At 37.2% G+C, this 27416-nt stretch overlaps 1 protein-coding gene across 7 annotated transcripts in view; it reads left to right on the top strand.

Moving 5' to 3' along the window:
- The window catches only part of DMD (dystrophin), a 2096968-nt gene that overhangs the window by 777398 nt on the left and 1292154 nt on the right, over positions 1-27416 (top strand). For all 7 annotated transcript variants that reach the window (XM_070944209.1, XM_070944203.1, XM_070944204.1 and 4 more), the window contains exons 17-18: positions 14200-14323; positions 17263-17350. In XM_070944209.1, the coding sequence (XP_070800310.1) occupies positions 14200-14323; positions 17263-17350 (212 nt within the window). The remainder of the gene's footprint in view (positions 1-14199; positions 14324-17262; positions 17351-27416) is intronic.

Genomic DNA, 27416 nt, shown 5'->3' with positions numbered 1-27416 from the left:
GCGCAATAGGTTCAGAGCCAGTTTTACATGAAGCTGTGAACAAAGACAGAACTTAGTTGCAATGGTTTTATACCCTTCTAAGACAAAGGATTCTGTTAACTCAGCCGTTTTATCATTGCAGACATTCGTTACATCAAATGACATTTTTCTAATTATATTATCTTTGCCAAACAGTCATAATTCTTCTTGTAAATCACTGAAGCATAGATTCAAATTATCTCTTGTTGATATTTCATGTGGTCATCCTTGGTCTCTTTTAACCTTCAAACTGTATATCACCAAATGTCTCTATCTCTGACAACTGAGGGGCCCCTCTTGTAGAATGTTATATGTTATATTTGTGTATATCACAAATGGGTTTAATAAAAATAATGACATGGAATGTGAAGGGTACAGGGAATCAGATCAAGAGAAGACAATTGGAACTTAAAATTAAAAGAGACCTACCAGATATATTATTTTTGCAAGAAACCCATCAGAAATCTGAAGACTCAAATAAAATGTATATAAAGGGTATGCAAATTTATGAAAAATCTTTTGGAACTTCAAAAGCTAGAGGAGTTGCTACATTGATATCAGATAGGGTATATTTTGAAAAAGAACAAGTAATTGTGGATGAAGAAGGAAGATATGTAATAATTGTGGGAAATATTAACGAGGAAAAAGTGACACTGGTTAATTTATATTTACCAAATGAGAAGCAAAAAGAATTTCTTGAAAAAATAACTAAAATTTTGGAAATCGAAAGTGTAGGGAAAGTAATTGTGGCTGGGGATTTTAATTTAATTAGAGATAAAATAGATAGTACTAACCCCACTCGTTGTGGAGGAGCAAATAAAATGGGGACCTTAAATAAATGGATGTTTCAAAACGGTGTGGTGGATGTCTGGAGAGAAGTGAAAGGAACTGAAAGAGTGTACACTTTTTACTCTAAGATACATAATACATATTCAAGAATTGACTATATCTTAGTTTCTAAAGATTTGTTGAATAATGTGGATAAGATAGATGTGGGAATTTTTAAGGATTCTGATCATGCAGAAGTTACGATGGAAATAGATTTTAATTTTGAGAAAAAAGGAAGTTGTTGGAGATATGATGAAAAACTGTATAAAAATGAGGAAGATAAAAAATGGATATTTAAAAAATGGGAAGAATGTTGGAGATTGAATGATAATGGAGAGGTTAAATTTGAAATTGTTTGGGATGCGATGAAAGCAGTGTTTAGAGGGGAAAGTATCAAGTTATCAAGCAGAAAATATAAAAATTATAAAAATAAAATTGAAAAAGATAAAAGCCAGATTAAGGAATTGGAAAATCAATTTTTGCTTACTAAAGAAAAATTTTTTTTGGAGGAATTAAATTTGCTAAAAAATAAATTGATAGAAGAAGATATAGAATTGGTAAAAAAGAATATGAGATATTTAAATAGGAATTTTTTTGAATTTAGCAATAAAAACTCTAAGTTATTGGCAAGGATGGTGAAAAATAAAAGAGAGAAGAGAGAAATTGGAGCCTTGATAGATGATAAGGGTATAAGACGCTATAAAAAATTAGAAAAATGTGAAGTGGTCAGGAACTTTTTTCAAAATTTATATTCGAAAAAATTAATTGATCGGGGAAAACTGAGAAGCTATTTAGAAAAACATGTTGTGAAAATTGACCAAACATATAAAGATTTAATGGAAGAAGATATAACACAAGATGAGATTAATGGAGTAATACAAAAAATAAAATTAGGGAAAGCTCCAGGTGAAGATGGATTACCTGCTGAGTTTTATAAAGAATTTAAGGAAATAATAATACCAAAATTGCAAAAACTATTTAACAGAATTTTACATGGTGGAGAAGTTCCGTTGTCATGGAACAGAACGGTGATATCTATAATCCCTAAACCAGATAAAGACTTAGAAAGGATTGAGCCCTATCGGCCCATCTCTTTGATTAATCAAGATGCAAAGATATTTACTGCCATTATAAGTAATAGATTAAGTAGATTTATAGATAGATATATAAGTTATAACCAAGTAGGTTTTGTGAAGGGTAGATACATGAGTGATATTGTCAGAAGAGTATTAAATATTATAGATGTTGCTGAATATAATGCTGATAAAATAGGTATAATATCATTAGATATTTTTAAAGCTTTTGACTCTGTACAATGGGAAACTATTAAAACAATTGTTGAGGTACTAGGTTTTGGTAATAAGTTTATACATGTTATTTCAAAACTGTATCAAAAAACTAGTGCAAGAGTGAAGGTGAATGGAAGGCTGACAGAAGAGATAAGATTGGAAGCGGGTACAAGACAAGGATGTCCCCTGTCTCCAACATTATTTTTATTGGTTATGGAAATTTTGACTAAAATGATAGAAAAAGATGAAGAATTGAAGGGTATAAGGGATATAAGGGATATAAGATAAATCTGTATGCGGATGATACTTTGATTATTTTGAAAGATATAGAGAAAGATTTGAAAAAGATACATAAGCATTTGGAAGAATTTGAGGAAATGACAGGTTTGAAAATAAATTGGTCAAAATCTGAATTATTAATGAATAATAATGGTAAGGAGTGGGAGAATATGCAAGAACAACTTGGGATAAGGATTAAAAAAACATTGAAATATTTGGGCATAACACTTTCACTCAAAGTTAAAGAAATGAAAAAATTAAATTATGATGTGGTGATGAATGAAATTGAGAAAAAGATAGATAAATATAAAATGATAAAGTTGTCTTGGTTTGGTAGAATTGCAATGTGTAAGATGATGTTGTTGCCAAAGTTTAATTTTTTATTTGAGATGTTACCGTTAAACTTGACAGAGAAAGATATTGAAGGATATCAGAAGAAATTGGATAAATTTTGCAATGGTGGGAAAAGACCTAGTTTAGTGAAGAAAATGTGGTATAAAAATCAAAAGGAAGGTGGATTAGGAATCCCCAAACTACTCAATTATTATTGGGCTTATGCTATTCGGACTGTGGTAAAAATATTTAAAGGTGAAGATAGTCATTGGAGAGATTTAGAATTAAAGGACATCAAGAGATTTGGCTCAACATGGTTTTTAGATAAAGCAAAATCAAAATGTGTAATTAATAGCTATTGGTTAAAGGGACTGAGTAAAATTTGGAACAAATTTGTTAAAATTTTAATTCCAGATATAATTTTCTTAGGGAAGACAATTGAAAATTGGCCGATTAAAACTAATATAAGTCGTGATAGGGTAATGGAAGATGAAAATATACAAACTATAATAGATTGGTTAAAAACTTCAGAAAATGAAAGGAGGAAAAAAGAAATCATTGAAAAATTGGGTTTAGGCTGGTTTGAAAAAATACAGATAGAAAAATGGACTAAGAAGGTAAGGGACAATTGTTCGATAAGTAGAAGTAAAACTGAATTTGAATATTTAGTATTCCAAATTATGAAAGATGAAATTGGGCTAAAGGGACTCGTTAGTAAGATATATAAGATTATAAATTTTGATGGAAAACCACAAAGGGTGATGAAGATGAATTGGGAAAAAGAACTTAATATTAAAATATCAGATTTAGATTGGAACGTGAATTGGAAGAGTAGAATTATGAAGACTTTATCTGTAAGGATTAAAGAGCATAATTATAAGGTTGTTTGGAAATGGTATTTGACTCCATTAAGATTGTCATTGATGGATAAAAAAATTAGTAAACAATGTTGGAGATGTGACATGGAATTAGGGACTTATGAACATATGTGGTACAAATGTGATAAAGTTAAAAAGTTTTAGCAACAATTGGAGGAAATGATATTTGAAATGATGGGGAAAGCAATAATATTGAGACCAGAAACTATATTACTGTTGATAATTAAGGAAATAGAACCAACAAAATATGAGAAAGAATTGATTAGAATTATGATTATAATGGGTAGAATTATAATAGCCAGATATTGGAAATTAGATGTGAATTTTAGAATAGAAGAATGGTATTGTGAAATGTGGAAATTAGCTTTAAATGATAAAATGACATGTGATATTAAAATTAGAAATGGTGACTATAAAGAAGATATTTTCTGGAAAATTTGGAAACCATTTGTGGACTATGCGCTGGGAAAATTGGATGCTTCAGTACCTGTACCCCGAGAACGTGGATTTTGGCGATCATGAGGATATATCCGAAGAACCAAATCTTCCTTTCTTATGTATAGCACAGGGTGAAATATTGTATATGTTATTTGTAATGTTAGTAATTTAAAATATAAAATGAATAAAAAAATTAATAAAAAAAAAACAAACAAACTGTATATCACCAAATGTCTCTATCTCTGACAACTGAGGGGCCCCTCTTGTAGAATGTTTCTACTTGAAAGGAATTTCTCATTATCTTTGTACTGTTTCAACTGGATATAATTGCTTCTCTCAAACAAGCACATTTTCTTTCTTACAATACTATGAATAAAGAGGGTCCTTCAGTGATCATCCAGCTGGACCCGCATTACCTACATTATTTCTGCATAATTAACGTCATAAAATGAAACCATTATGCACAGAAATAAATATAGGGGGGATGAGAAGTATAAAGCATAAAATGCTTTATACTCCTCAAATTATGACAGTTTACTTAGTTCAAAGTTATGACACATATCCCCAAAGTACTTACGTACTTAAGTACTTACTCCAAAATTACATATGTTGCAGCAAAACAGCAGCCATTCACCCTTATGAGCAATCATGGAGAAGCTGTAATGTGCCTCCTGCCTATTTTCCTTGCCACCCTGCTCTGCTGGATCTCCACAAACTGCTTTGATAGCTCACCATGTTTCATGTGCTCCTCCCCACCCCATCACCGATCACTCATTTACTTTTCAAAAATCTGCACAGCTTCAGAAAAGGCTGGCCCACGTGGCAGAAAAGCAGCCATCTTTTTCTCAAATGCTGGAAAAGCTGTTTTTCTTAGATCTTGTGTTCTTACACACACACAAATGCAAAAACAAATGTGTATAAGAAGATCTAAGGAAAACAGATTTGCCAATGTCTGAGAAAAAGATAGCTGCTTTTCTGCTATGTGGACAGCCTGTTCTGGAGATCTTTGAAAGGTAAGTGAGCTATCAGTGATATAGGGTTGAGCAGAGAAGGCCCAAGCAGCTGTGGGGACCCCAAAAATGGGTAGGGGGAGGCCTTGGATGGCTGGAAGTGGGTGGTCTTGTTCCTGTACTAGGCTTCCCATGGTCTTCTCCATCCCTGAGGTACCCCGTGTGTACTTAATGATCTGCACATTTGATTAATGAATACATTGGGGAAAGCAGGGAGGACGCTCGTTCATTTAGCGTGATTTATTTAACATTACAACCTTCATGTGTAGTCTCCATTACAGTCCTAACTCAAGGACTACCCATAGTTCAGGGGTAATTTGGAAAGAATCTGAAAAGGGTTTTGGGAAGATTACATAGACTGATAGAGTTGAAAGGGATCTTGAAGGTTTTCAAGTCCAGAGCAGGAAAAAATACAAATATCTATCCAATTTTTATTCAATTTATCACTGCCAGTGATAGAGTTTCCAGGATACAGATTCTTCCGTTGCTTCAAACCTCATTTTTTTTCTTGGTGTCCAGTAGGTTGTAAAGAGGTTGAGCACTGGAACAATTGGTTCTCTTAGCTGCACAAACAAACACTTTTGCCATGGATAAGAAAGAATCTCAAAAATTGTAAACATATGCTCAGTGAAGTCCCTTACACTGAATATACTGTATATTAGTTATACTGCTCCAAAGTTACAATCATACTAGGGAATCAGGAAGCAATTTAGCTGTAACAGATTAGACATTGGCAACAAATGGCAGTCCAGGAAAGCGCTCACATTTGCAACCTTGAATTTCAGAATGGAGTAGTACGTAATTAGTACATTAAAGTTTGGTATGATTCTAAAAATCAATGGCAATCTAAGAAATGGAAGGATCAATAACAAACCAAAGGAAAACTATACCCCTATTTCTGGGGACATGGATTCCTGGCAACTTAGAAGCTATTTCCAAGAGTCCCCTATCAGACAACTAAGGGAACTTTGGAAACAGTTTTCATTTGGTTAAACCCAGAGCAGAGGATTATCCCCGCATCTAAGACTCATGTTTTTATGCTAGTTCTCTGCTTTATAATATAACATAATGTAACATAATGTAACATCATAATATAATACAACACATAACATAATATACATACACCTACACACACACGCACACACACACACATATATATATATACACACACACAATCATACACACGCATATGCACACATAATAAAATACTTTTAATCATTTCATACCATAAATAAATAATCTGAATACCTATACAATTACATAATCATTTTTCAAAGCATACTTATTAGAATGGCATTATACATAACCCTCACAATAATTTTTTTCCTATCTTTCTATGAGAGTCCAAGTGCATTTAAACAGGACTGGTGCTCCATCTAATGTCATCATGATTAGCGAACTTTATTTAAATTGTCCCTTTCTTGAAATAAATGATAATCTAACCTCCAAAATTAAATATGATATTAAATATTAACACAAACATCAGATATTTTATTAGACTATAGTGAATTTGCTGTACAAACTCGTAACAAGAATTCATTATCATTTGCTCAAAACAGAACAATAGCAGGTGACAACAAAGTTGTATTAATTTAAATTTGAAACAGACCAACAGATGGAAGATTGTACCTTGCAACTATTTCATCTGATGTGTATATTATTGCAGGAACAATAATAAGTTGTTCTGCTGCAATCCTTTCTTATGCATCTCCCGTTAACATCTAGGTGGAAAAACAATGTGAACATTGCTGATATTGGATGCCTTGATACATTAGTATTTGAACAATGAAACAATCTAGGAGACGGACTTCCGATGGCAACGTAGGCGCTGAAGACGCTCCTTTTGTGAGCGCCAGCCCTGCAATCGCGTAAAGCCGCTAGAACAGCGCAAATCAGCTGTCTAGAGGCTTGGAAACTTTCTCCCTGGGAAAAGGGGAGGAAGAGAGCAGACGGGCGTAGGTAGAGCTCCCCAAGAAGCCCCAGGAACAATTCTGGGGCTCGAAGGGTGAGAGCTCCCTGGAAGCCCGACAGAGCTCCGGATCTGGGGCGATTCTGCTTTAAGCAGAACAAGACGCCGTGACCATCCCTGCAAACAATGCTTTGAATTAAACAGTGGATTTGGAAGCAGGCTGAGCAAAGCCAGGAGACATCAGATTTGCAAGTACTAAACTTTAACTCCAAATGTGTATTATTTCCTTCTGAGCTATTAAGGGAAGAAAGTGAAACCAAGATGGCGATTGAGCTCTAATGGGGCGTGAAAGTGAAAGTTAAAAGGAAAGTTCTGTTTAGCGCTGGTAGCCCCTGTTTAAAACTAGAGATCCCTGCTTTGAAAGAAAGAAGATTAAAGGTCAAAAAGACTGTAGTAGTGTTCTTAAAAAAATGATTGACATTATTTAAAGATTGGAAACTTTTGGATTTGGTGTATCTGTTGTTCTGGTTGCTGAATAAATTTAAATTTTGAAATTAAAAATGGCTTCAAAACAAATAAAGACTGTTGTTAAAAGTGCTGGGAGCTCGCCAGCTCAAACGTCCAAATTGCAATCTCTCACTGCTGCAACGGAACCACCAATATTAACACTTGAAATGTTGCAGAAAGCCCTTAAAACACAAGCCTCTGTTACAGAAAAAAAAATTACTTCGGCGTTTGAGGATAAAATGCGAGATGTTGCTGATGAGATGGCTGAAATTAAACTGTTTATTCAAAATCGAAATCAGGAAATTAGAGAAGATATTGTCATGGCAGTCCAAGGTCTGGCAAGCCATATTGAAACACTAGATGAAAGAGTGGAAGAAATTAAGCAGTTTAATGTGAATTTGGAAAATAAAATGGAAGAGGTTCAGAATAAGATGGAAAGAGCAGAGGCTGATGTAACAATGATACAATATAGAGACATGGAATTTGCTTTGAGAATAAGAGGCCTGAAGGAAAATAAGCAAGAGAATCTGAGAGAGATTTTTTCAGAAGCATTTGCACAGATAATGGGAGAACAAAAAGCAAATCTTGAGTGGCAAATTGACAAAATTTACTGTGTCAATTCATGGGTTGCCAGACAGAAACATTTACCAAGAGATATTGTAGTTTACTTTACTACAAGGAGAATATGCAATGAAATTTTACAAGCCACTTTTAAAAATAAACCTCAAGTGCAGGGGCAGGAGGTTTTAATACTGAAAGAAATCTCCCCCCTAAACTGTTGAGAGCCAGAAGGGATTATACCTTCCTGGTGGAAAAACTGAGAAACCGTCAGATACAGTACAGATGGGAGGTTCCAGCTGGACTAGTGGTGAATTATTCAGGAGAAAGATATTGTCTTAATTCAGTGTGGAAGGCAAGAGATTTTTACACCAATGTACTAAAAGCTGGATGCCCACAGTCCCCAGAAGCCAGAAGGAAGACAGAAGCAGAGGGGGCAAGAAAGGGGGAGAAGGAAGAATTGTTGGTACAGGCCCAAAGGGGAGCTTTGATTATTCAAGAAGATTTAATCCAACTTTCAACTACAGCACAAGCTTTGGAGGTATTTGAAAAAATAGAAGAACCTAAGGATCAAAGACAGACCCGAGTGGCAGCCAAGCGTCAAGAAGAATTAAGAGTGTGGTAACTTCAGATGACAACTCAAGAAACTACAAAAACAGAAGCAGTGGGAGGAGCAAGGCCCAAAAGCAAAATGCATGGAGATTTCCAGCAAATGCTGCACAAGCTTCAGAGTGCCAAGAATGGCAACTAGATTTCTGACTTGGAATGTTAATGGCTTAAATTCACCACAGAAGAGGAGAAAAATATTTCATTATTTGAAACAGTTTAAAAATGAAGTAATCTGTCTACAAGAGACTCATATTAGAAGGAAAGATCAAAAATATTTAATAAATGCAAGGCTAGGTACACATTTAGTTGCATCTGCTCCTGAGAAGAAGAATGGTATAGTTATATACCTAAAAAAAGATTTAATTGCTAAACTAATTGAAGCAGATGATCAAGGAAGATTCATAGCAATTGAACTTTTAATAAAAGGGGAAAAATACTTTTAATTGGAGTATATGCACCGAACCAACAACAGGAAAAATTTTACAAGCTTTTACATTCCAAGTTACTACAATGGGATTATAAATCATGCATTTTATTGGGTGATTGGAATGGAGTTTTGGACACTAAAAAAGATAAGAAGGGGCTTCTGCAAAATATCTCAACGCGTGCCAGATTGCCAAAATCGTTTTTTGAGATGATGGATGATATGGAGTTGAGAGATATTTGGCGAGAGAGGAATTCTGAAGAAAAAGATTTTACTTTCTTTTCTGATAGACATCAATCTTTCTCTAGGATTGATTTTATATTAATTACTAATGATCTCTTTTCTAGGGTGAAGAAGATGAAGATTTGTCCAAGAGTTTTAACGGATCATAGTCCAGTTTGGAATTAGAGTATGGAAAGGGATTTAAGAGGTCTTGGAGGTTAAATGAAAATCTGTTTAGATATGAGGAAAATGTAAAAGAATGTAAAAATTTTATGAAAGAATTTTTCATTATGAATATGCATAAGGGTACATCTATGGAAATGGTTTGGGACGCAAGTAAAGCATATATGAGAGGTATTTTGATATATCTGAATAATAAACATAGACATAAACAGGGGGAAAAAAGGAAGGACTTAGAAGAGGAAATTAAAAAAAAAGAACAAGCTTTGATATTGAACCCAGCAGACAAGAAAAGAAAAGAGGCAATTAATTTACTGCGAGGGCAATTTAATATGTTAATGGCAAATCAGGTTGCAACTAACTTGCAATATGCTAAACACAATATTTTTTGCAATGCTAACAAACCAGGGAGATGGTTAGCATATCTGTTAAGGAAAAAACAAAAGTCACAGACTATAGAGAAAATAGAATATAAAGGTAAAGAGGTTTATCAGCAAAATATGATTAAGAAAGCATTTTTAGAATTTTATACGAGGTTGTATGCTAGTGATAAAATTCAAAGTATAGATATAGATAGATATTTACAGAAAGAGAATATTCCTATAATTACAAAAGAGCAAAGGGAGGGTTTAAATCAACTGATAACCTCTGAGGAAATTATGTGTGCAATTAAGCAGTTGAAAGTGGGTAAAGCCCCTGGGACGGATGGTTTGACAGCCGCTTATTATAAACACTTGCAGTTAGAAATGGTGGGACCACTTAAAGAATTATTTACTAATATACAATCTGGAGGAGATGTACCCCCATCCTGGAGGACAGCTTTTATTTCTCTGATTCCAAAGGAGGAGCAATACCACACTCAGCCAAAAAATTATAGGCCTATAACACTTTTAAATACAGATTACAAGATTTTTGCTAAAATACTAGCAAATAGGTTAATGACAGTCATGCAACAAATGATTCATAAGGATCAAACTGGTTTTATAAATGGTAGACAAATGAAGAGCAATGTAAGGCAAGTTGTTAACCTATTAGAGTATTTAGGAAAGAACAACCAAATCCCTGTGGTGCTAATATTTCTTGATGCGGAGAAAGCATTTGATCTATTGAATTGGCATTTCTTATTGAAAATAATAGAAAAGATGCAAGTTGGAGAATATTTTACACAATCTATGTATTATATCTATTAAGGCAATCTATTAAGGCAACATGTCAGAAACAAACAGCACAAATAATAATTAATGGTAGTTTAACAGATACTTTTAATATAGAAAAAGGAACAAGACAAGGATGTCCCTTGTCTCCATTATTGTTTATCTTGACTTTGGAATTTTTGTTGAGTAAAATACGCGGGTCAGATAAAATAAGTGGAATTAAAATTAGGCAATATGACTACAGATTAAGAGCATTTGCAGACGACGTGGTTGTTACTTTAACCCAACCATTACAGTTGGTTGTAGGTTTAATGGATATAATTAATCAATATGGACAAGTATCTGGATTTAAAATAAATGCAGGGAAAACGAAGATAATAACTAAAAACATGACTATAAATCAAAAAGATGAATTAGAAAGACTAACAGGATTTGAAGTAGTAAAAAAAGTTAAGTATTTAGGGGTTTATATCGTGACATCAAATGCGAAATTATTTAAGCATAATTATGATCCGTTGTGGCAAAAAGTACAGAGAGAATTGGAAAATTGGAAAAAATTACAATTATCTTTATTGGGAAAAATAGCAGCAGTAAAAATGAATGTTTTGCCTAAGTTTTTATTTCTTTTTCAAATGATACCAATACTTAAAAAAGATGAAAATTTGAAGATATGGCAGAAGGGTATTAATAATTTTGTTTGGGCAGGAAAGAGACCGAGAATAAAGTAAAAAATAATGCAGGATATACGTGAAAGAGGAGGTCTCAAAATGCCCAATTTAAGATTATATTATGAGGCAGCTGCTCTATCAGCAATTAGTGACTGGATGAATTCAACAGAAGAAAGAATATTGAATATTGAGGGATATGATTTGGTCTACGGTTGGCATGCTTATTTATTATATGATAAGAAAGTGGATAAGACTTTTAAAAGTCACATATTAAGGAATGCTTTATTGCGTGTCTGGAAAAAGTATCAGTATAAATTAAATGATAAGTTACCAATATGGGCAATACCCAGACACGCAATAGAGAATATAAGTGTAGAGCAAAAACAAGATGTGACTTCTTATAAGGAGCTTCTTAATAAGGAAAAAGGTATACTACAACTATAATCTTTGAATCAATTAAGAGAAGAAAGGGTAATTCAAACATGGTTTCAGTATGGACAGTTGCAAGCTAGATGGAGAGAAGATCAGAAAGTTGGTATCTTGCAAAATTAGGAGAACTTGGTAAAACAAATTAGAGACCAAAGTCAAATGCATATAAAAAGGTTGTATAATGCATTAGTAGAAATAGATTCAGAAACAAAGCTAGTTAAGGATTGTATGATAAAATGGGCACAGAATATTGAAGAACCAATAATGATGGAAACGTGGGAAAAAATATGGGTTAGAAATGTAAAGTTTACACAAGCCCAAAACTTAAGAGAGAATTTTTATAAAATGTTTTATAGATGGCATCTAGACCCTAAAAAGCTAGCCTGTATGTATCCAAGTTTGCAACCTAAGTGTTGGAGATGCGAATGTGATGATGCTACATGGGTGGAAGAGGGATGGGGGGGGTAGGGGGAGGAGGGATAAAAAAAGAAAAAAAGAAACAATCTAGGAGAGGTAGTAAAATCATTGTATCATTGAATGGTACTAAAACTAAATCTGTATGTCTCCCACCAAATCCATTCTAAGCTTTCTCTGTAGTGATGCACCATTTTTTCCCTGAATAAATTAACTGGGCTAATATTTATATTTATTCATCGGGTTGTTGTTAAATATCAGTTTGCATCCTGCACTGTCTATTTCTCCTTTTCTCTTTCTCTTTCTTTTAATAAAGAATACTCTGTAGGAACTTTGACTTTTTTAAAAAATCAAAGAATTATTTTTCTTAAACATTGTAGCACTACAGATATAAATTGTTATGCACAGTTTTTCATTCTAATTAGTGAATCAGTCATGTATTAATTTGAAAAAAAAGTTGTTCTGTCTATGCTATCCGCCTTGCAGTGAGATGAGCAGCAAAGAAATTTAATAATAAATTTAAAAATGAATTCCTTTAACAGCTCAGAATGAGTTTCAGAAATACAATTAAAATAACTTGATAATATTTATGTGCAGCAGGTCCTATAATAGCTGCCTTATTAATGTTCTAAGAATGTAGGATTTAATGTGTGGAAATAGGCAGTCCTAAAATCTTGATACTAAGTTGCTTATACAATATATAGTAGTCACTTATAAACACCTGGAATTGGCTTTGAAGTCAATCTTATTATAACATATAGATGATGTAGGATCTTGGCAACACTACTCATTCTCGATACCTCTATATTTTAGACCACCCTGCCCTTACTACATTATTTTTAAGCTTCTGCAAATTATCTGTTACAATAATTAACTGTATAACATTAATAATTTTGTATTCCAGTACAGGTTTATCACCTATCACTCAAAAAAAAAAGCAAACCCCTCCTGTCCATTTGCTGATAATTTCTGGCTATTTATCATTAATAGGGATCCCAGGGACCTCCTTACTGCAATCTGGTCCTTAAGAAGTACATCCCCAGTGAGAACAGGCTTTAATCCTAAATTGTGTCCCTAAAATTAGGAACAACTCTGAGGAACAGAAAAAAAATCTACAAATGTCCAGGAAGATACATTGGCAACACTACCAAAAGACACAGAGATGTCCCATTACCTCTTTCTCGCCTCCTCTATAGATCAAGCACCAGGGTGATAAAATTTTTATTCATGCCAAATCTAGACCAAAACGTATTATCTGCATGTCCTGTAGCTCAAAGCTACCACTTTCTTTACCAGCTTAGCTAAACATGAAAAAGAAACAGCTAATTTTTTTAAAAAAAGCATGGATAAAAGATAAGCAAGAGCATTACCACTACCTCTTTTAAATGGACAATATCCTCCAGCTGAAAAAAAAGGAATGTTAATTTACAGAGTCATAATTGGACAAAATATCCAGAAATCCATATAAACTAGGTTGAGATCAAACCTACAAGGAGTGACATAATAAAAACTATTGACTGTTATTGTTAAGCAGATATACTTCTAAATAAAATTATTTTGTTTTAACAAACAAATACTATGACCATTCTTGACATCTTCACAAGGCCATACTTTATATATTATTATTTTTAGATTAACAAATACATTATTCATGCCCATCACACTATTTTCTTTAAGTAACATTATATACTGTAAGCCACAGATGAAGAAATAAGCTACAAAAAAAAAAAATGAAATAAAAAAGAAAAAAGTTAACTTGTATCTAAATGTTCATATTATTTATACATATATTTCTGTCTCTGTAAATATATTTGCTTTTATCATATCCCTGTTCTGTTTTATATATTACCTTTGGTTTCTTATGTCAACTCAAATAATATTTTAAATATGCATGGAAAACAGAATATTATTTAGAGTTGAAATTGCTTTATATGCAGTTTAGATTTTGAATGAAATAGTTTTAAATCTTTTTTTATTATTTTAACATCTTGTTCTCTGTTACTTTTTATAAAACAAGAACAACAAAACACAGCTTTTTTCTTCTTACCTTAGATTTGATGTTGATACGACAGAACTTCACAGTTGGATGACTCGTTCAGAAGCTGTACTACAGAGTCCTGAGTTTGCAATATATAGAAAAGAAGGAAACCTATCTGATCTCAGAGAAAAAGTTAATGTAAGGAGAAAAATATATTTACTTAATTTATATAATGTTTGTAGAACTAGTACGTTATCCGCTTCAGGTTTTACTGTGTAAAACTGTGTTTACTGTGTTTGCTATCATCCTATCCTAAAATATACATAATGCAACTACTGGTAGGTGTATTCAGTGACTGCTATAAAATATAAGCCTTGCTTCCCAAAAGTCAATAATGTCATATATTTAGATGCTTTGCTTTGAGAAAAAATATAACTTGTCAGTAGGACATTTGAATAAAAGAATGTTTACAGACAGAAGATCTTTATAAAATATAAAATGCTGAGATGTGATTGAGTCATATTAATATGCATTTTTAAAATGCTCAGCTTTCTGAAGTCCTTTTAATTGTTCCATTTTAAACCCCGCCCCCCCTTTGGTATACACTTTTTTCTCTGCAAAATTGTAAGAATTTTGTTTTGAAAACTTTGTTTAAGTTAGTAAAGGAGAAATTAACTTTAGCTTATTTCATAAACAATCCTTCATATTTATGACATTTCTTTTTCTGAGATTCTGAGATTTCACCTCTAACTTGGAATTTGGAGAATATTCCCTGGCAATGCTATGTAATTGTCTTTGACACTGCAGTTATCTTTTGTTTTGAATAGCCTTAAAAAGTTCAAGTGGCTGATTTCTTGTACTATCTGATCATGTTGCATTCATCTACGATTTCATTGTTATACAATTTTTCCTTATCTACTTACAACTATTTTCTAATTCATATTCTTGGAGAGTAGTTAGTAAAAATATACTGCAAATTAGAAGTTTACACCAATATTTTTAGTCATATAGATTGCTAAACAATGTGTATGTATGCATGTGCATTTGAATCTACATGTACACATATCAAGAAATAGAACGTGTTACATTAAATTAGATCAAGAAAAGAACTTCAACTGGTAATAATGCTTGTATTCCATAATATAACTATAAGTCCACTTCAGAATTTTTTCCCCAAATCTGTATTGATTCTGTTCTTTCATATTTTGTTTTTCTGTTTTACAAAACCCAAAAAGAAATGTAGAAGGATTTGAGAAAAGACATGGTCATACATGCAGTGCCAGCAGTCTTCTTGACCTCTGGAAATCCCATGAGGGTTCTAAAATAATGATTTATTTGCAGTTGTTTGAGCTTGAGTAAAGGTTTCTGCAAAGCCCAGAACCTACAACAGTTATTTGTTGAGCCAATTGCAATTTTTGCAATTATGCAAATGCAAATACAGATGAATGATGGGGATTAAGGACCAATATCTAGTCTGAAGACTTCCTCGCAGGAAGAGAATGTATGACTTGAAGAAAAATTTACTGAACCAATAGCAATAGCAATAGCAATAGCACTAGCAATAGCACTTAGCAATACACTGTTTCACAGTGCTTTAAAGCCCTCTTTAAGCAGTTTACAGAGTCAGCATATTGCCCCCAACAATCTGGGTCCTCATGGGTCCTCATTTTACCCACCTTGGAAGGATGGGATGCTGAGTCAACCTTGAGCCTGGTGAGATTCGAACTGCCAAATTGCAGTCAGCTGGCAGTCAGCAGAAGTAGCCTACAGTACTACATTCAAACCACTGCACTACCACGGCTCTTACCAAAATCTTATATGTTGCTAGATGCTTATCACAGGATTCAAAACAGTCTTTTCTGGAGTAGCAATTATATATAACTAGTTATGTTTGAGTGTTAAACTGTAAACTGTTATTATTTGGATGTTTGGCCAAAATGAACAAAATAATATTCTAGGATTAGGAATGACTAATAGTATCTTTTCATTTACATGGACATTTCTTAGGATTTTTCTTTTTCATATCAAGAGTATGCACAAATACTGGTATACATGTACTTTCATACATCCTAACACATGTATTTTCTCAGTGTACAATTTTCAAGACACTTTATAATAAGCTATAATTGTGTGCATATTATTCAATAATGTACATTTTGCCTAAATATTTTATACAATACTATGTTTATCCAGTTTACTTTTAAATAGTATTTTAAAATTCTGTGCAGTAATATGCTTATTGTTAATTATAGTATGAAATTATGAAAAGTGTAAATTTCCACGTACACACTTTTGAACGATCTTGTATGTTAGAAGAGTCCAACCTTTTTAAAAATACATTTAAAAATACATATAAAAATATAATTTATTTCTCAAAATAAATTATATTATTTTATTGCACAAAATTGTGCAATCATTTCCAAATTATCCTTTCCAAATTTGGGCAATTGCTTTTTAGTGGCTTCCAGCTCTCTCTCTCTCTGCATGTAAAATGGCAATCCGTGCACATGTAATTGGAAGCAGAAGGGGGCAACTTCTGAACACTGAGTTTTTAATAATTCGGAGAGAGGTACTGATATGTACTCACATGTGCTGAGAGCCTTGTTTCAGAAAAATTGTGCAGCTATGCAATATTTACCCTCCCATCAATTCTTCATAAAACATTCATGTAGTACTCATGGGGTTAAAGTGCAGGTAGATGTAGTATGAATTAGATGCAACAAATGCAAAGCAGCAACATGTTGCATTTAATAATCAAAAAAAGTTATAAGCTATTACTATATGGAGGAAGCAGTGGTTTCAGTAATAGTTTATTATTGCTGCTTAGATTAAGTATAATTACTGCTTCAAAACATTAATAAAAGGGACATTTAAAGGAGTCATTAAATATTTCATATTTGATTAATTTGCAGAATCTGATTAACCAGGCAAAAAGGTGGAAATTTAGATAAATGAGGAATAATCTAAGTTTGTATGGACTGAAAATATCATGAATATTTAAATATAGCAATATTTTTCAGATTTGTCGAGGACAATACAATTGCTTTTAAAACCATATTTATCTAATCAAGGTTTCTGTTGGTCAAACTTTGAAAAGTGTTTCATATGAAATGTTCAACTTTTTCATCATGTTACAGATCATAGAAAGAGAAAAACCTGACAAGTACAGGAAGCTTCAAGATGCCAATAGATCATGTGAGGCGCTCGTGAAACAGATGGTGAATGGTAATTACATGGCAGTGGATTTATATAACACTCTTAGTGGTTTTATAAAAAACATAGGATTATATCATAGGAATTTTATTAGTGAAACATGAACATTAATATGGGTTAGTCTTCCTTTTTATAAATGTATTCTATATGTTAAATTTTAAATTAGCAAAAACAATAGGAATTTACCACCACAAATTAAAGTGTGGTTCAAAATTAACAAGATGCTGTTCTTCCTCAGATACCCACCATGTTCCATCTTAATATTGGACTAAAATGAAATAGAATCTCATTTTTTTAAAAGTTATAAAATTTTGGAAAACTGTAATTATTTAAATAATCTCACAATATTTATTCTTCACTTTGCTTCATTTTTTTCTCATTTTGAATGTGTGCTCATCTGACCACATGATGGTTTTATATAATTTGTGGTTCTGTCTTCTTAGCTCATAGCATATTGTATATTACTTTTTATTTATTTTTTTTAATAAAAAGTTATTTGCCTCTCTTTTTTTCTATCCATATGCAGTCATTTTAAGCATGCATAGTATTTACACCTATGCTCTTCCCAATTATGTGCATTTTTCCATTGATACTGGAAATACTGGAATGTGGCCCCAAGTATTTAAAGAATCATGGCAGCTTTTTGATCAGATATTTAATCTGATTTGTTTGCTCTATCTTTTTCTAGGCCATTTATTTGTGTTCTTTTTTCTTTATCTTTCCAAAGCACTTTCTTTCACACAAAAATCAATATTAATCTGAACTTGAAAGTGAAGTTAAAAGAGCTATCAGCCTAGAATGTCTATGTAGCCACAAGTAGACTAAATCCAACTCCCCTTGATTTCCGTTGACCTTCATCTAGCACAAAGCATGTGCTGTTCATTGAAAAGTTTCTGGTGCATAGCCTTTTAAGCACTAAATCAATTTAATTGCACCTTCAGATGCGGTCCTGGTGTTTTGCACCTGACAATTTAATACAATACAAACACATAATTCACTGTTATTATAAGAGACATTAAATGCAGTTGATTGCATCATACATCTTGTATAATACAAATCTTTTGTAGGCAGTAAGTTCCAGTGTTCTTTTTAAGTAAATATTACCAAGTTCAGTAAACTGTTGTATATAACTTCAACTTTATTAACAGATTAGCAGAGTTGGAAGGGATCTTGTAAGTCAGTGTTTCCCAAACTTGGCTATTTTAAGATGCATGGACTTCAATTCCCAGAATTCCCCAACCAGTATGCCTGGTTGAGGAATTCTGGGAGTTGAAGTCCATACATCTTCAAAGGGTCAAGTTTGGGAAACACTGTTGTAAGTCATCTAGTCCAACCCCCTGCCCAAGCAAGAGACCCTACACCATTTCGGACAAATGGCAGTCCAATCTCTTCTTGAAAGCTTCCAGTGATGAAGCTCCCACAACTTCTGAAGGCAAGCTGTTCCATTGGTTGTTTGCTCTCACTGTCAGTAAATTTCTCCTTATTTCTAGGTTGCATCTCTCCTTGATCAGTTTCTATCCATTATTCCTTGTATAGCCTTTAGGTGGAAAATAGGTTGACCCCCTCCACTCTGTGACAGTCCCTCAAATATTGGAACACTGCTATCATGTCTCCCCTGGTCCTTCTCTTCACTAGACTAGTCATGCCGAGTATGTCAGAGTTTGCAGCAATCCAACCAGCACACAAGTAAATAATTCAGCAGGATTCATTTATAGAAGAAACTTGTTTATATACAATAATATAAAACATGATGCATGTATACAATACCCATGTAGCTCTTGCAATGTCAAACAGTTCCCATTGGCTGACTTTTTTTTTTTAAATTTGATTTATATGCCGCCCTTCTCCGGAGACTCAGGGCGGCTTACAATGTGCTAAGCAATAGCATTTGCTATTGCACTTGTTGTTATGGCTATCCCAGCTCATAATTTCTCATACACTGACAGAGTATTTGCAACCATTCATCATATGTTTTAGCCTCCAGTCCCCTATCCATCTTGGCTGCTCTTCTCTACACTCTTTCTAGAGTCTCAACATCTTTTTTATAGTGTGGTGACCAAAACTGGATGCGGTATTCTAGGTGTAGTCTTACTAAGGCATTATAGAGTGGTATTAGTACCTCACCCACAACTAAGGTGAATATCAGCAGATAGCCAGAATCTGCAAAGACGAAGTCAGGAAAGCAAAGTCTCAGAATGAACAAAGACTTGAAGTCAAAGATAATAAAAAAAGTTTCTTCCAACATATAAATAACAAGAAAAAAATCAAAGAAACAGTCGGTCCACTAAAGAGAGAAGATGGCAAGGAAATAACAGGCAACAGAGAGAAAGCAGAGCTGCTTAACTCATTCTTTGCATTGGTCTTCACGCAAAAAGAAACTATGGCCCAACCTACCAAAAACATAACTGTAAAAGACAGACTAGAAATAAAAGTTAAAATAAGCAACAACAAAAAATAATAAGAGAACACCTGTCTGATCTTGATGAATACAAATCACAGGGACCTGATGGATTACATCCCAGAGTTTTAAAGGAGCTGGCAGATGTCATCTCAGAATCACTGTACCATATCTTTCAAACATCCTGGAGCACCAGGGAAGTACCTAAGGGTTGGAAAAGGGCTGATGTGGTTCCCATCTTCAATAAAGGGGAAAAAAACAGACCTAGGAAATACAGACCAATCAGGCTAACATCAATACCCAGGAAGATACTGGAAAAGAACAGATTGCCAACATCTAGAAATGGGTAAAGTAATAACTAGCAGTCAGCATGGGTTTGTTAAAAACAGATCATGCCAAACCAATCTTATTTCCTTCTTCAACATAGTGACTAAATTAGTAGACCAGTGAAATACTGTGGACATAATATACTTAGACTTCAGCAAGGCATTCGACCACAACCTACTTCTTGGTAAGCTAAAAAAAAGTGGGATAGATAACATCACCACCAGATGGATTCGTAACTGGCTGACAAACATATTCAACGAGTAGTCCTTAATGGGTCTATGTCTACATGGAGGGAAGTAAGCAGTGGGGTACCACAAAGTTCCGTCTTAGATCCAGTACTCTTCAATATCTTCATAAATGACTTAGATGAGGAAATAGAAGGGGAACTCACCAAATTTGCAGATGATACTAAGCTGGCAGGAATAGCTAATACCCTAGATGATAGGCTCAAGATCAAAATGGATCTTGACAGACTTGAACACTGGGCCCTATCTAACAAAATGAAATTCAATGTAGAGAAAAGTAAAGTCTTACACTTAGGCAAGAAAAACCAAAAATAGACTGGGTGAAACCAGGCTTAATAGCAGTAACTGTGAGAGGGATCTTGGAGTCTTAGTGGACAACTAGCTAAATATGAGCCAGCAGTGTGCAGCGGCAGCCAAAAAAGCCAATGCAATCCTAAAATGTATTAACAGAGGGATACAATCAAGATCAAGTGAGGTACTAATACCACTCTATAAAGCCTTAGTAAGACCACACCTAGAATATTGCATCCAGTTTTGGTCACCACACTATAAAAAAGATGTTGAGACTAGAAAAAGTGCAGAGAAGAGCAACCAGGATGATTAGGGGATTGGAGACTAAAACATATGAAGAACGGTTATAGGAACTGGGCATGGCTAGTCTAGTGAAGAGAAGGACCAGGAGAGACATGATAGCAATATTCGAGGAGGAATATTTGAGGAGCTACCACAGAGGGGAAGATTCCAAACTATTTTCCAGGGCACTGAAGGCCAGACAAGGAATAATAAATGGAAACTGATCCAGGAGAGATTCAATCTAGAAATAAGGAGAAACTTTCTGACAGTGAGAGCAATCAACCAATGGAATAGCTTGCCTACGGAAGTTGTGGGAGCTTTATCACTGGAGGCTTTCAAGAAGAGATTGAACTGCCATTTGTCAGAAATGGTGTAGGGTCTCCTGTTTGGGTGGAGGGTTGGACTAGGTGACCTATAAGGTCCCTTCCAACTCTGTTAATCTAATCTAAAACTTGATCTAGATTGTATCCCTTGATACAGATGGGCAAAAATCTAATTAATAGAAATAACAATTAAATGCTCTTGACATGATTTGGATTTGATCAACCAAACAGGAATATAGTCCTCTTTTTTAAATGGTAATCTAAATTAATGGTAATTTAATCATAGAGCTGAAAGGGACCTCGGATGTCTTCTAGTCCAACTCCTTGCTTAAGGCAGAAGAGCTTATACTATTCTGGTCAAATGGTTATCCAGTCTATTTTTTAAAATCTTAAGTTTTTCTTCTGCACATGCCCCAAGATGGCGCTGTCCGTGTGAGCCACGCCTGACGATGGGACGGTTTCTGGTTGTTTGGGGGCTTTTGGGGCTGATTTAACCATCTGTGGCTCCAGCCTCGGCTAGGGGAGTCTCTGCCCAGCCTGTTGAGGGTTTTTTTGCCCTCTGGAATGACACGGCTGGGTTGGAGCCGACACGGGAGGCGACGCAGGATGGCGGCAGCAGCGGCCTGGGTGCAGCAACCTTCTTCAGCATTGGAGGTCGGAACGGCGGCAGCTGTGGGTGTGGCGATGGTGGTGGCGGTATGGAGCGCCCCCCCTCCCAGGCCCTGGATATTTTGCTGGTGGTCCTGGGATATGCTGAGGGGCCTGGGTCCGGACGGCGTCGACGGTGGCAGCCGGGGCAGCAATGGCGATGGCTTGATGGCAAGACGATGGTGGCGGCAGCCTGATGCCTAGCAGCCAAGTAGAGGAGGAGATATGGCCATCTTATTTCTGGCCTTACCATCACCTACCAGCGGGGACTGCATGGATTTACAGACCCCATTGTGATCTGGGGGCTGGAGCCTGGAGGTTGGGGACATGACTGGGAGGATTTATGAAGTTCTGGGGGTTGGAGAGGCTGGAGGGCAGCCAAGGACTGGTCATCTGGTTGCCTCGGGTGCTCTCCCCCCCCGTCTGTGTCTGTGGTCTGGTCTTTGGCTTATATGGCCATCCACCTCCAGATTGTGTCCCGCTGCATGTTATCCCTCTCCTTTCTGAACATCTTTCCTCCCTCGGGTCTAATATCATCCTGCCTCTATGGACCGGTCTCCTTTTTCATCTGAGCTCCAGCCGGAGGGTGCCTGGGCAATTTTTATGCGGGAGCTGAGGGAGCTGTTGCCTTTCACCAACGGAGGAACAGACTATCTGACTTTCCTGAGCCATTTCCATCTGGGCTAGCCACCATGAGAGGATGGCTTGGATCCTTACCTCCGGTTTTGGTGAAATGACACGAGACTCCTCCCACTGCCGTGAGAGGACAGTGGAGTCCAGCTTACTGACATTCAGATCCATCTTGCTCCAGTACTTTTAAACTTTTCATCATACCCCTGACCAGACTTTTTACCTCCCATCTATGTTTATGTTATTGGATGTACATGGCAGCTGTCCTTCTTGCACTGCGCGACTCCCCACTCTCACAGGCCTGGCTCTCCACTCTATTGAGGGCCTACCTTGATGACGGGTTTTGGAATCCTGAGAGGTGGCATGTGGCGAAGAGGGGGTTGAGGGGCTTTTTAACTTCTTTTTTAACCAAAGTTTTAAGGGGTTCTGGGAGGGGGGATAGGGTTGTGGGTTTGGGGGATAACCCACTGAGAGGGAGGCCGAGGCCGACAGTGGGCTACATAACGGGGGGTGCGGGGTCTGGAGTCAATGAGGGGGTTAGAGTCCGTACTGAGGAGGGCGATACCATCAGTACTGTGAGTGGGAGGGGCAGATATGGTGGAAGCAGGAAGCCATATCTGGTTATGGGGGCGCGCGCCCACTGTCTCTGAACGGTGGCGCACTCCGGCCCCCAATGCTCCTCTTGTTCCCTGGGCTGCGCAGATCCTCATGGCCTGGGCCTTCAGCTGATGTTATGCAATGCCAGGTCCATTGTAAATAAAGCCCCCCTCATTTGTGATCTTGTTCAAGAGGGGGGAGCGGACCTGGTGGATATTACAGAGACCTGGTTGGGCCAGGAGGGGGGGTTTCCCCTTATTGAAATGTGCCCACCATGCTTCTGAGCATTCCATCAGCCAAGGGTTCAGGGGAGGGGAGGGGGGTAGCGGTTGTTATAAAGGAAGGTCTTAGTCCGAAGGAGGCCACTGTGCCTCAGATAGCCGGATGTGAGTCCCTCTTTGTGAAGTGGGGTCATGGGGTGCAGGTGGGCCTGCTGATCACGTACCTGGCTCCCTGCCACGTGGCAACGGCCCTGCCTGAGCTGCTCAACGTGATAGCCGGGATGGCAGTTGATACTCCCAGACTTATGGTTATGGGGGATTTCAACCTGCTGTCTATCAGTGAAACATCTGAGGCAGCTCGGGAGTTCATGACTTCCATGACGTCCATGGACCTGACCCAGTTAGTTCATGGCCCTACACACATAGGGGGACACACTCTGGATTTGGTTTTCATCTCTGGCCAGTGGCTGAATGGTTTAGATATAGGGGATGTTGTCAGGTGTGCTTCCTTCAAAGTCCAGGAAAGAATGAGCAAAACTCCATTATTATAGAGTAATATACTTTTACTGGAAAATGAAATGAACTCTACCGAGGAAAAGCTGAAACTAAAGCAATAGGCACGAAAGTTGCATATAGAAAGCATCCCCTCCCACTGTCCATCATCAATCACCCAATCCAAAGGTCTCCCAGAGGTCAGGTGGAAGCACGTCTGGCATCGTCATCAATCAGGAACGCGATGACGGTTGACCCGATAGCCACTTCGGAGATTAGGTTTCGTTTCTTCAGAATCCTCCAGCACACTTCCCCCCCCCACGGTCTCTAATTCTCTCCCACCCGTTTCTTATGGCAGCCAAAGCAGTAAAGTCGGAGGCTGACATTCGGCCCCTCCAGAGAAAAGACGTTAGTCCTAAACAGGGAAAAGAAAAGGAAGAAAAGAAAAATTGCAATACAGGCATTAAGGTTTATCAGGATATTTGGTATGAAACAACTGTACTTTCTTTGGTGCCCGGACATCATGTTTGTTCACCCACTCAGCTTGAGACAGAGGAAAATGTTTCCAGGCCACCAGATATTGCACCTTACCGTGGTGCTTCCTAGAGTCTAAAATTTCTGTGACTTCGAAATGTTGTTCCCCTTCTATCAGTATGGGGACCGGAGGGGAATCTTGGTCCGGTTGTAAAGGGGACGAGTGTTCTGGTTTCAACAAGCTAACATGAAACACAGGGTGGATTCATCTCAAAGTTTTTGGCAACTCCAATTCAACTGTTACTGGATTAATAAGTCTAGTGAACAGGAAAGGACCCACATACTTGGGTCCAAGCTTTTTTTGATTTCTGTGAAGTCTGTAAGTATTTGGTGGAAGGATAAACCCTGTCACCCACTTTATACACATGTGCCGGGGACTGTTTTTTATCTGCTTGGGTCTTATATGCTCGGTGAGCATCATCTAGGGCTTTTCGAGTTACAGCCCAAGTGCTCCGTAACTGTTCGATCCACTCAATCAAAGATAGGTTTTGTGGGGTGTCTTGTGGTAGCTCGGGGATTGGCACAAATTCCTGACCAGATGCTACCTTAAACGGAGTGAACCCGGTGCTGCTATGGATAGAGTTGTTGTATGCCACCTCCGCAAATGGCAATAGGTCCACCCAGTTGTCTTGCTGGTAATTTACATAACATCTCAGGTACTGTTCTAACACAGCATTGGTTCTCTCACAAGCCCCATTAGTCTGGGGGTGGTGGGCGGAACTTAGCCCTTGGGTGGAGCCTATTAACCTTAAAAACTCCTTCCAAAAGTTGGAAGTAAATTGTAAACCCCGGTCCAAAATTATACATTTTGGAGCTCCATGTAATCTGTAAATATGACGAATAAACAGTTTTGCAAGAGTTTTAGTTGAAGGGATTTTAGAGCAGGGGATGAAGTGCACTTGTTTGGAAAACAAATCCGTTACTGCCCAAATGACTGTGCACCCTTCACTTTCTGGTAGGTCAACAATAAAATCCATGGATATTTCCTTCCAAGGGGCATCCAGCCTTGCCACACTCTGCAGCAAACCAGCTGGCTTCCCCGGAGGTCTTTTAGCTGAGGCACACACCGGACAACTAGCCACATATGCCTCTATGTCCTTTTTGAGGGCAGGCCACCAAAATTGTCTTTTAACAAGATGTAGGGTTTTAACAAAACCAAAGTGTCCCACTGCCTTAGCATCATGAGCATACTGTAGTACTGTTAGTCTTAAACTATCAGGGACATACAATTTAGCCCCTATCCAAGCTAGACCATCACAGAGTGTACATTCATTGGAATGGATTTTAAACCATTCGTCAGTTTTTAGGGCTTCTTGCAGTTTCTGGAGTAGGTCACCCGAAAGGGCTGGATCGACCCTCGCCTGTGCTCTGGTAGTCATTGGCGCTGCCAGTTGTGTCGAAGGGATGATGGGTTGAACCACTTCTTTCTTGGTACTGTTGTATTGAGGCAATCTGGAGAGTGCATCCGCCATGAAATTCTTTCCACCAGGAATGTAGCGTAGAGTGAAGTTGAAATGGTTGAAGTGCTGGGCGCAACGAGCTTGCTTTGGTGACAGTTTACGTGGTGTTTTCAATGCTTCCAGATTTTTGTGATCAGTCCAAACTTCAAAAGGATGCTTTGCTCCTTCCAGAAATTGTCTCCACATTAACAATGCCCATCGCACCGCAAAAGCCTCTTTTTCCCATATGGCCCATCTCATCTCGGTTTCTGATAATTTACGGGACGTGTAAGCACAGGGTTGTAATTCCCCTTCTGCGTTCTTTTGCAGAAGTACTGCTGCCACAGCCACGTCACTGATCTGTCCCCGTCCCCACACACACACAACACAGCCAGCCGAGGGTTAAGGAAACACTTTGGAACGCACCCAGTTCTTATCTCCCTCTTGGCAGCGATAGACACACCGTCTGCCAAGGGACTTTATTTTCACAAACAGACAGATAAGATACGAACGTTCAAGAAAGTCCAAACAGAAATAATATTCCTCCCAGCAGTTCCGGACGAGGCTTTAGTGACTGTCCAAGGTTTACTTTGTTCGTCACAAGGATCCTTTGACCACTACCCTCTATTATATAGTCTCTGGGGTGTGGTCCAGTGACTCAGTTCTAATCCCTAGCACGCCTCCTAAACTGCTGCAAACGTTTATCACGCCTTCAGAGGCGTGCGTCCAGGAATGATGTTTCATTATCACTTTGATTCGAATCAGCTGTCTCCTCTCCCTCGACCGGCACTTGAGACAATGCCAGAGGGGAGGGGCCTGGAGAGGGAGGCCTGGCTGACTCCTCTTCCTCATGCTCGGAGCTTTCTTCCTCCGATGGGACAGGCTCAGAGGGCGGGGCCACAACAGTCACTCACGTCAGCCTGTACTACAAAAGGCTCTTCCATGTCTGGATGTTTGAGGACTGGTTCAGCAGCAAACAGTCGTTTCAACTTTTCGAAAGCTGCTTGACAGTCCATAGTCCATTCAAGAGGTCGTGAGGGCCTTGGTTTTGCCTCACCTTTAGTTTTCAGAAGATTTGTTATTGGCAGAGCAATTTTTGCAAATGAGGGGATAAACTGTCTATAGAAATTCGCAAATCCCAGGAAACTCTGTTTGCAGGTGCGTGGGGCGGCCCATTCCAATATGGCCTGAACCTTTCCAGGGTCCATCTCTATCCCCTCATGCGATACGTGATAGCCAAGATAGTCAATTTTGCTTTGATGGAACTCGCACTTAGAAAGTTTGGCATATAGTTCAGCAGCCCTGAGTTTTTTCAGGACCGTTCGCACCAACTTCACATGGTCGTCCATGTTCTCTGAGTAGATAAGAATGTCGTCCAAGTAGACCAGGACCCCCTTAAACAGGTGCTCATGCAGTACTTCGTTAATCAATTGCATGAACACAGCAGGGGCTCTCTGTAGTCCAAACGGGAGTACTCTAAACTGGAAACATCCAAGTGGGCAATTAAATGCTGTCTTCCATTCATCCCCCTTTTTAATTCTCACTCGGTAGTAAGCCTCCCGTAAGTCAAGTTTGGTGAAGATTTTCCCTTTCCCTAGGTGAGATAGCATGTTCTTCATGAGTGGTAGGGGGTAAACGTTTTCCACGCAAA

This window comes from Pituophis catenifer, unplaced genomic scaffold (assembly GCF_029215685.1).
Source record: "Pituophis catenifer annectens isolate HBS135680 unplaced genomic scaffold, rPitCat1.0.hap2 SCAF_4, whole genome shotgun sequence".
Taxonomy (NCBI): Eukaryota; Metazoa; Chordata; class Lepidosauria; order Squamata; family Colubridae; genus Pituophis; species Pituophis catenifer.
Note: the sequence above shows the minus strand (reverse complement) of the source record. Positions and strands in the feature narration are given on the sequence as shown.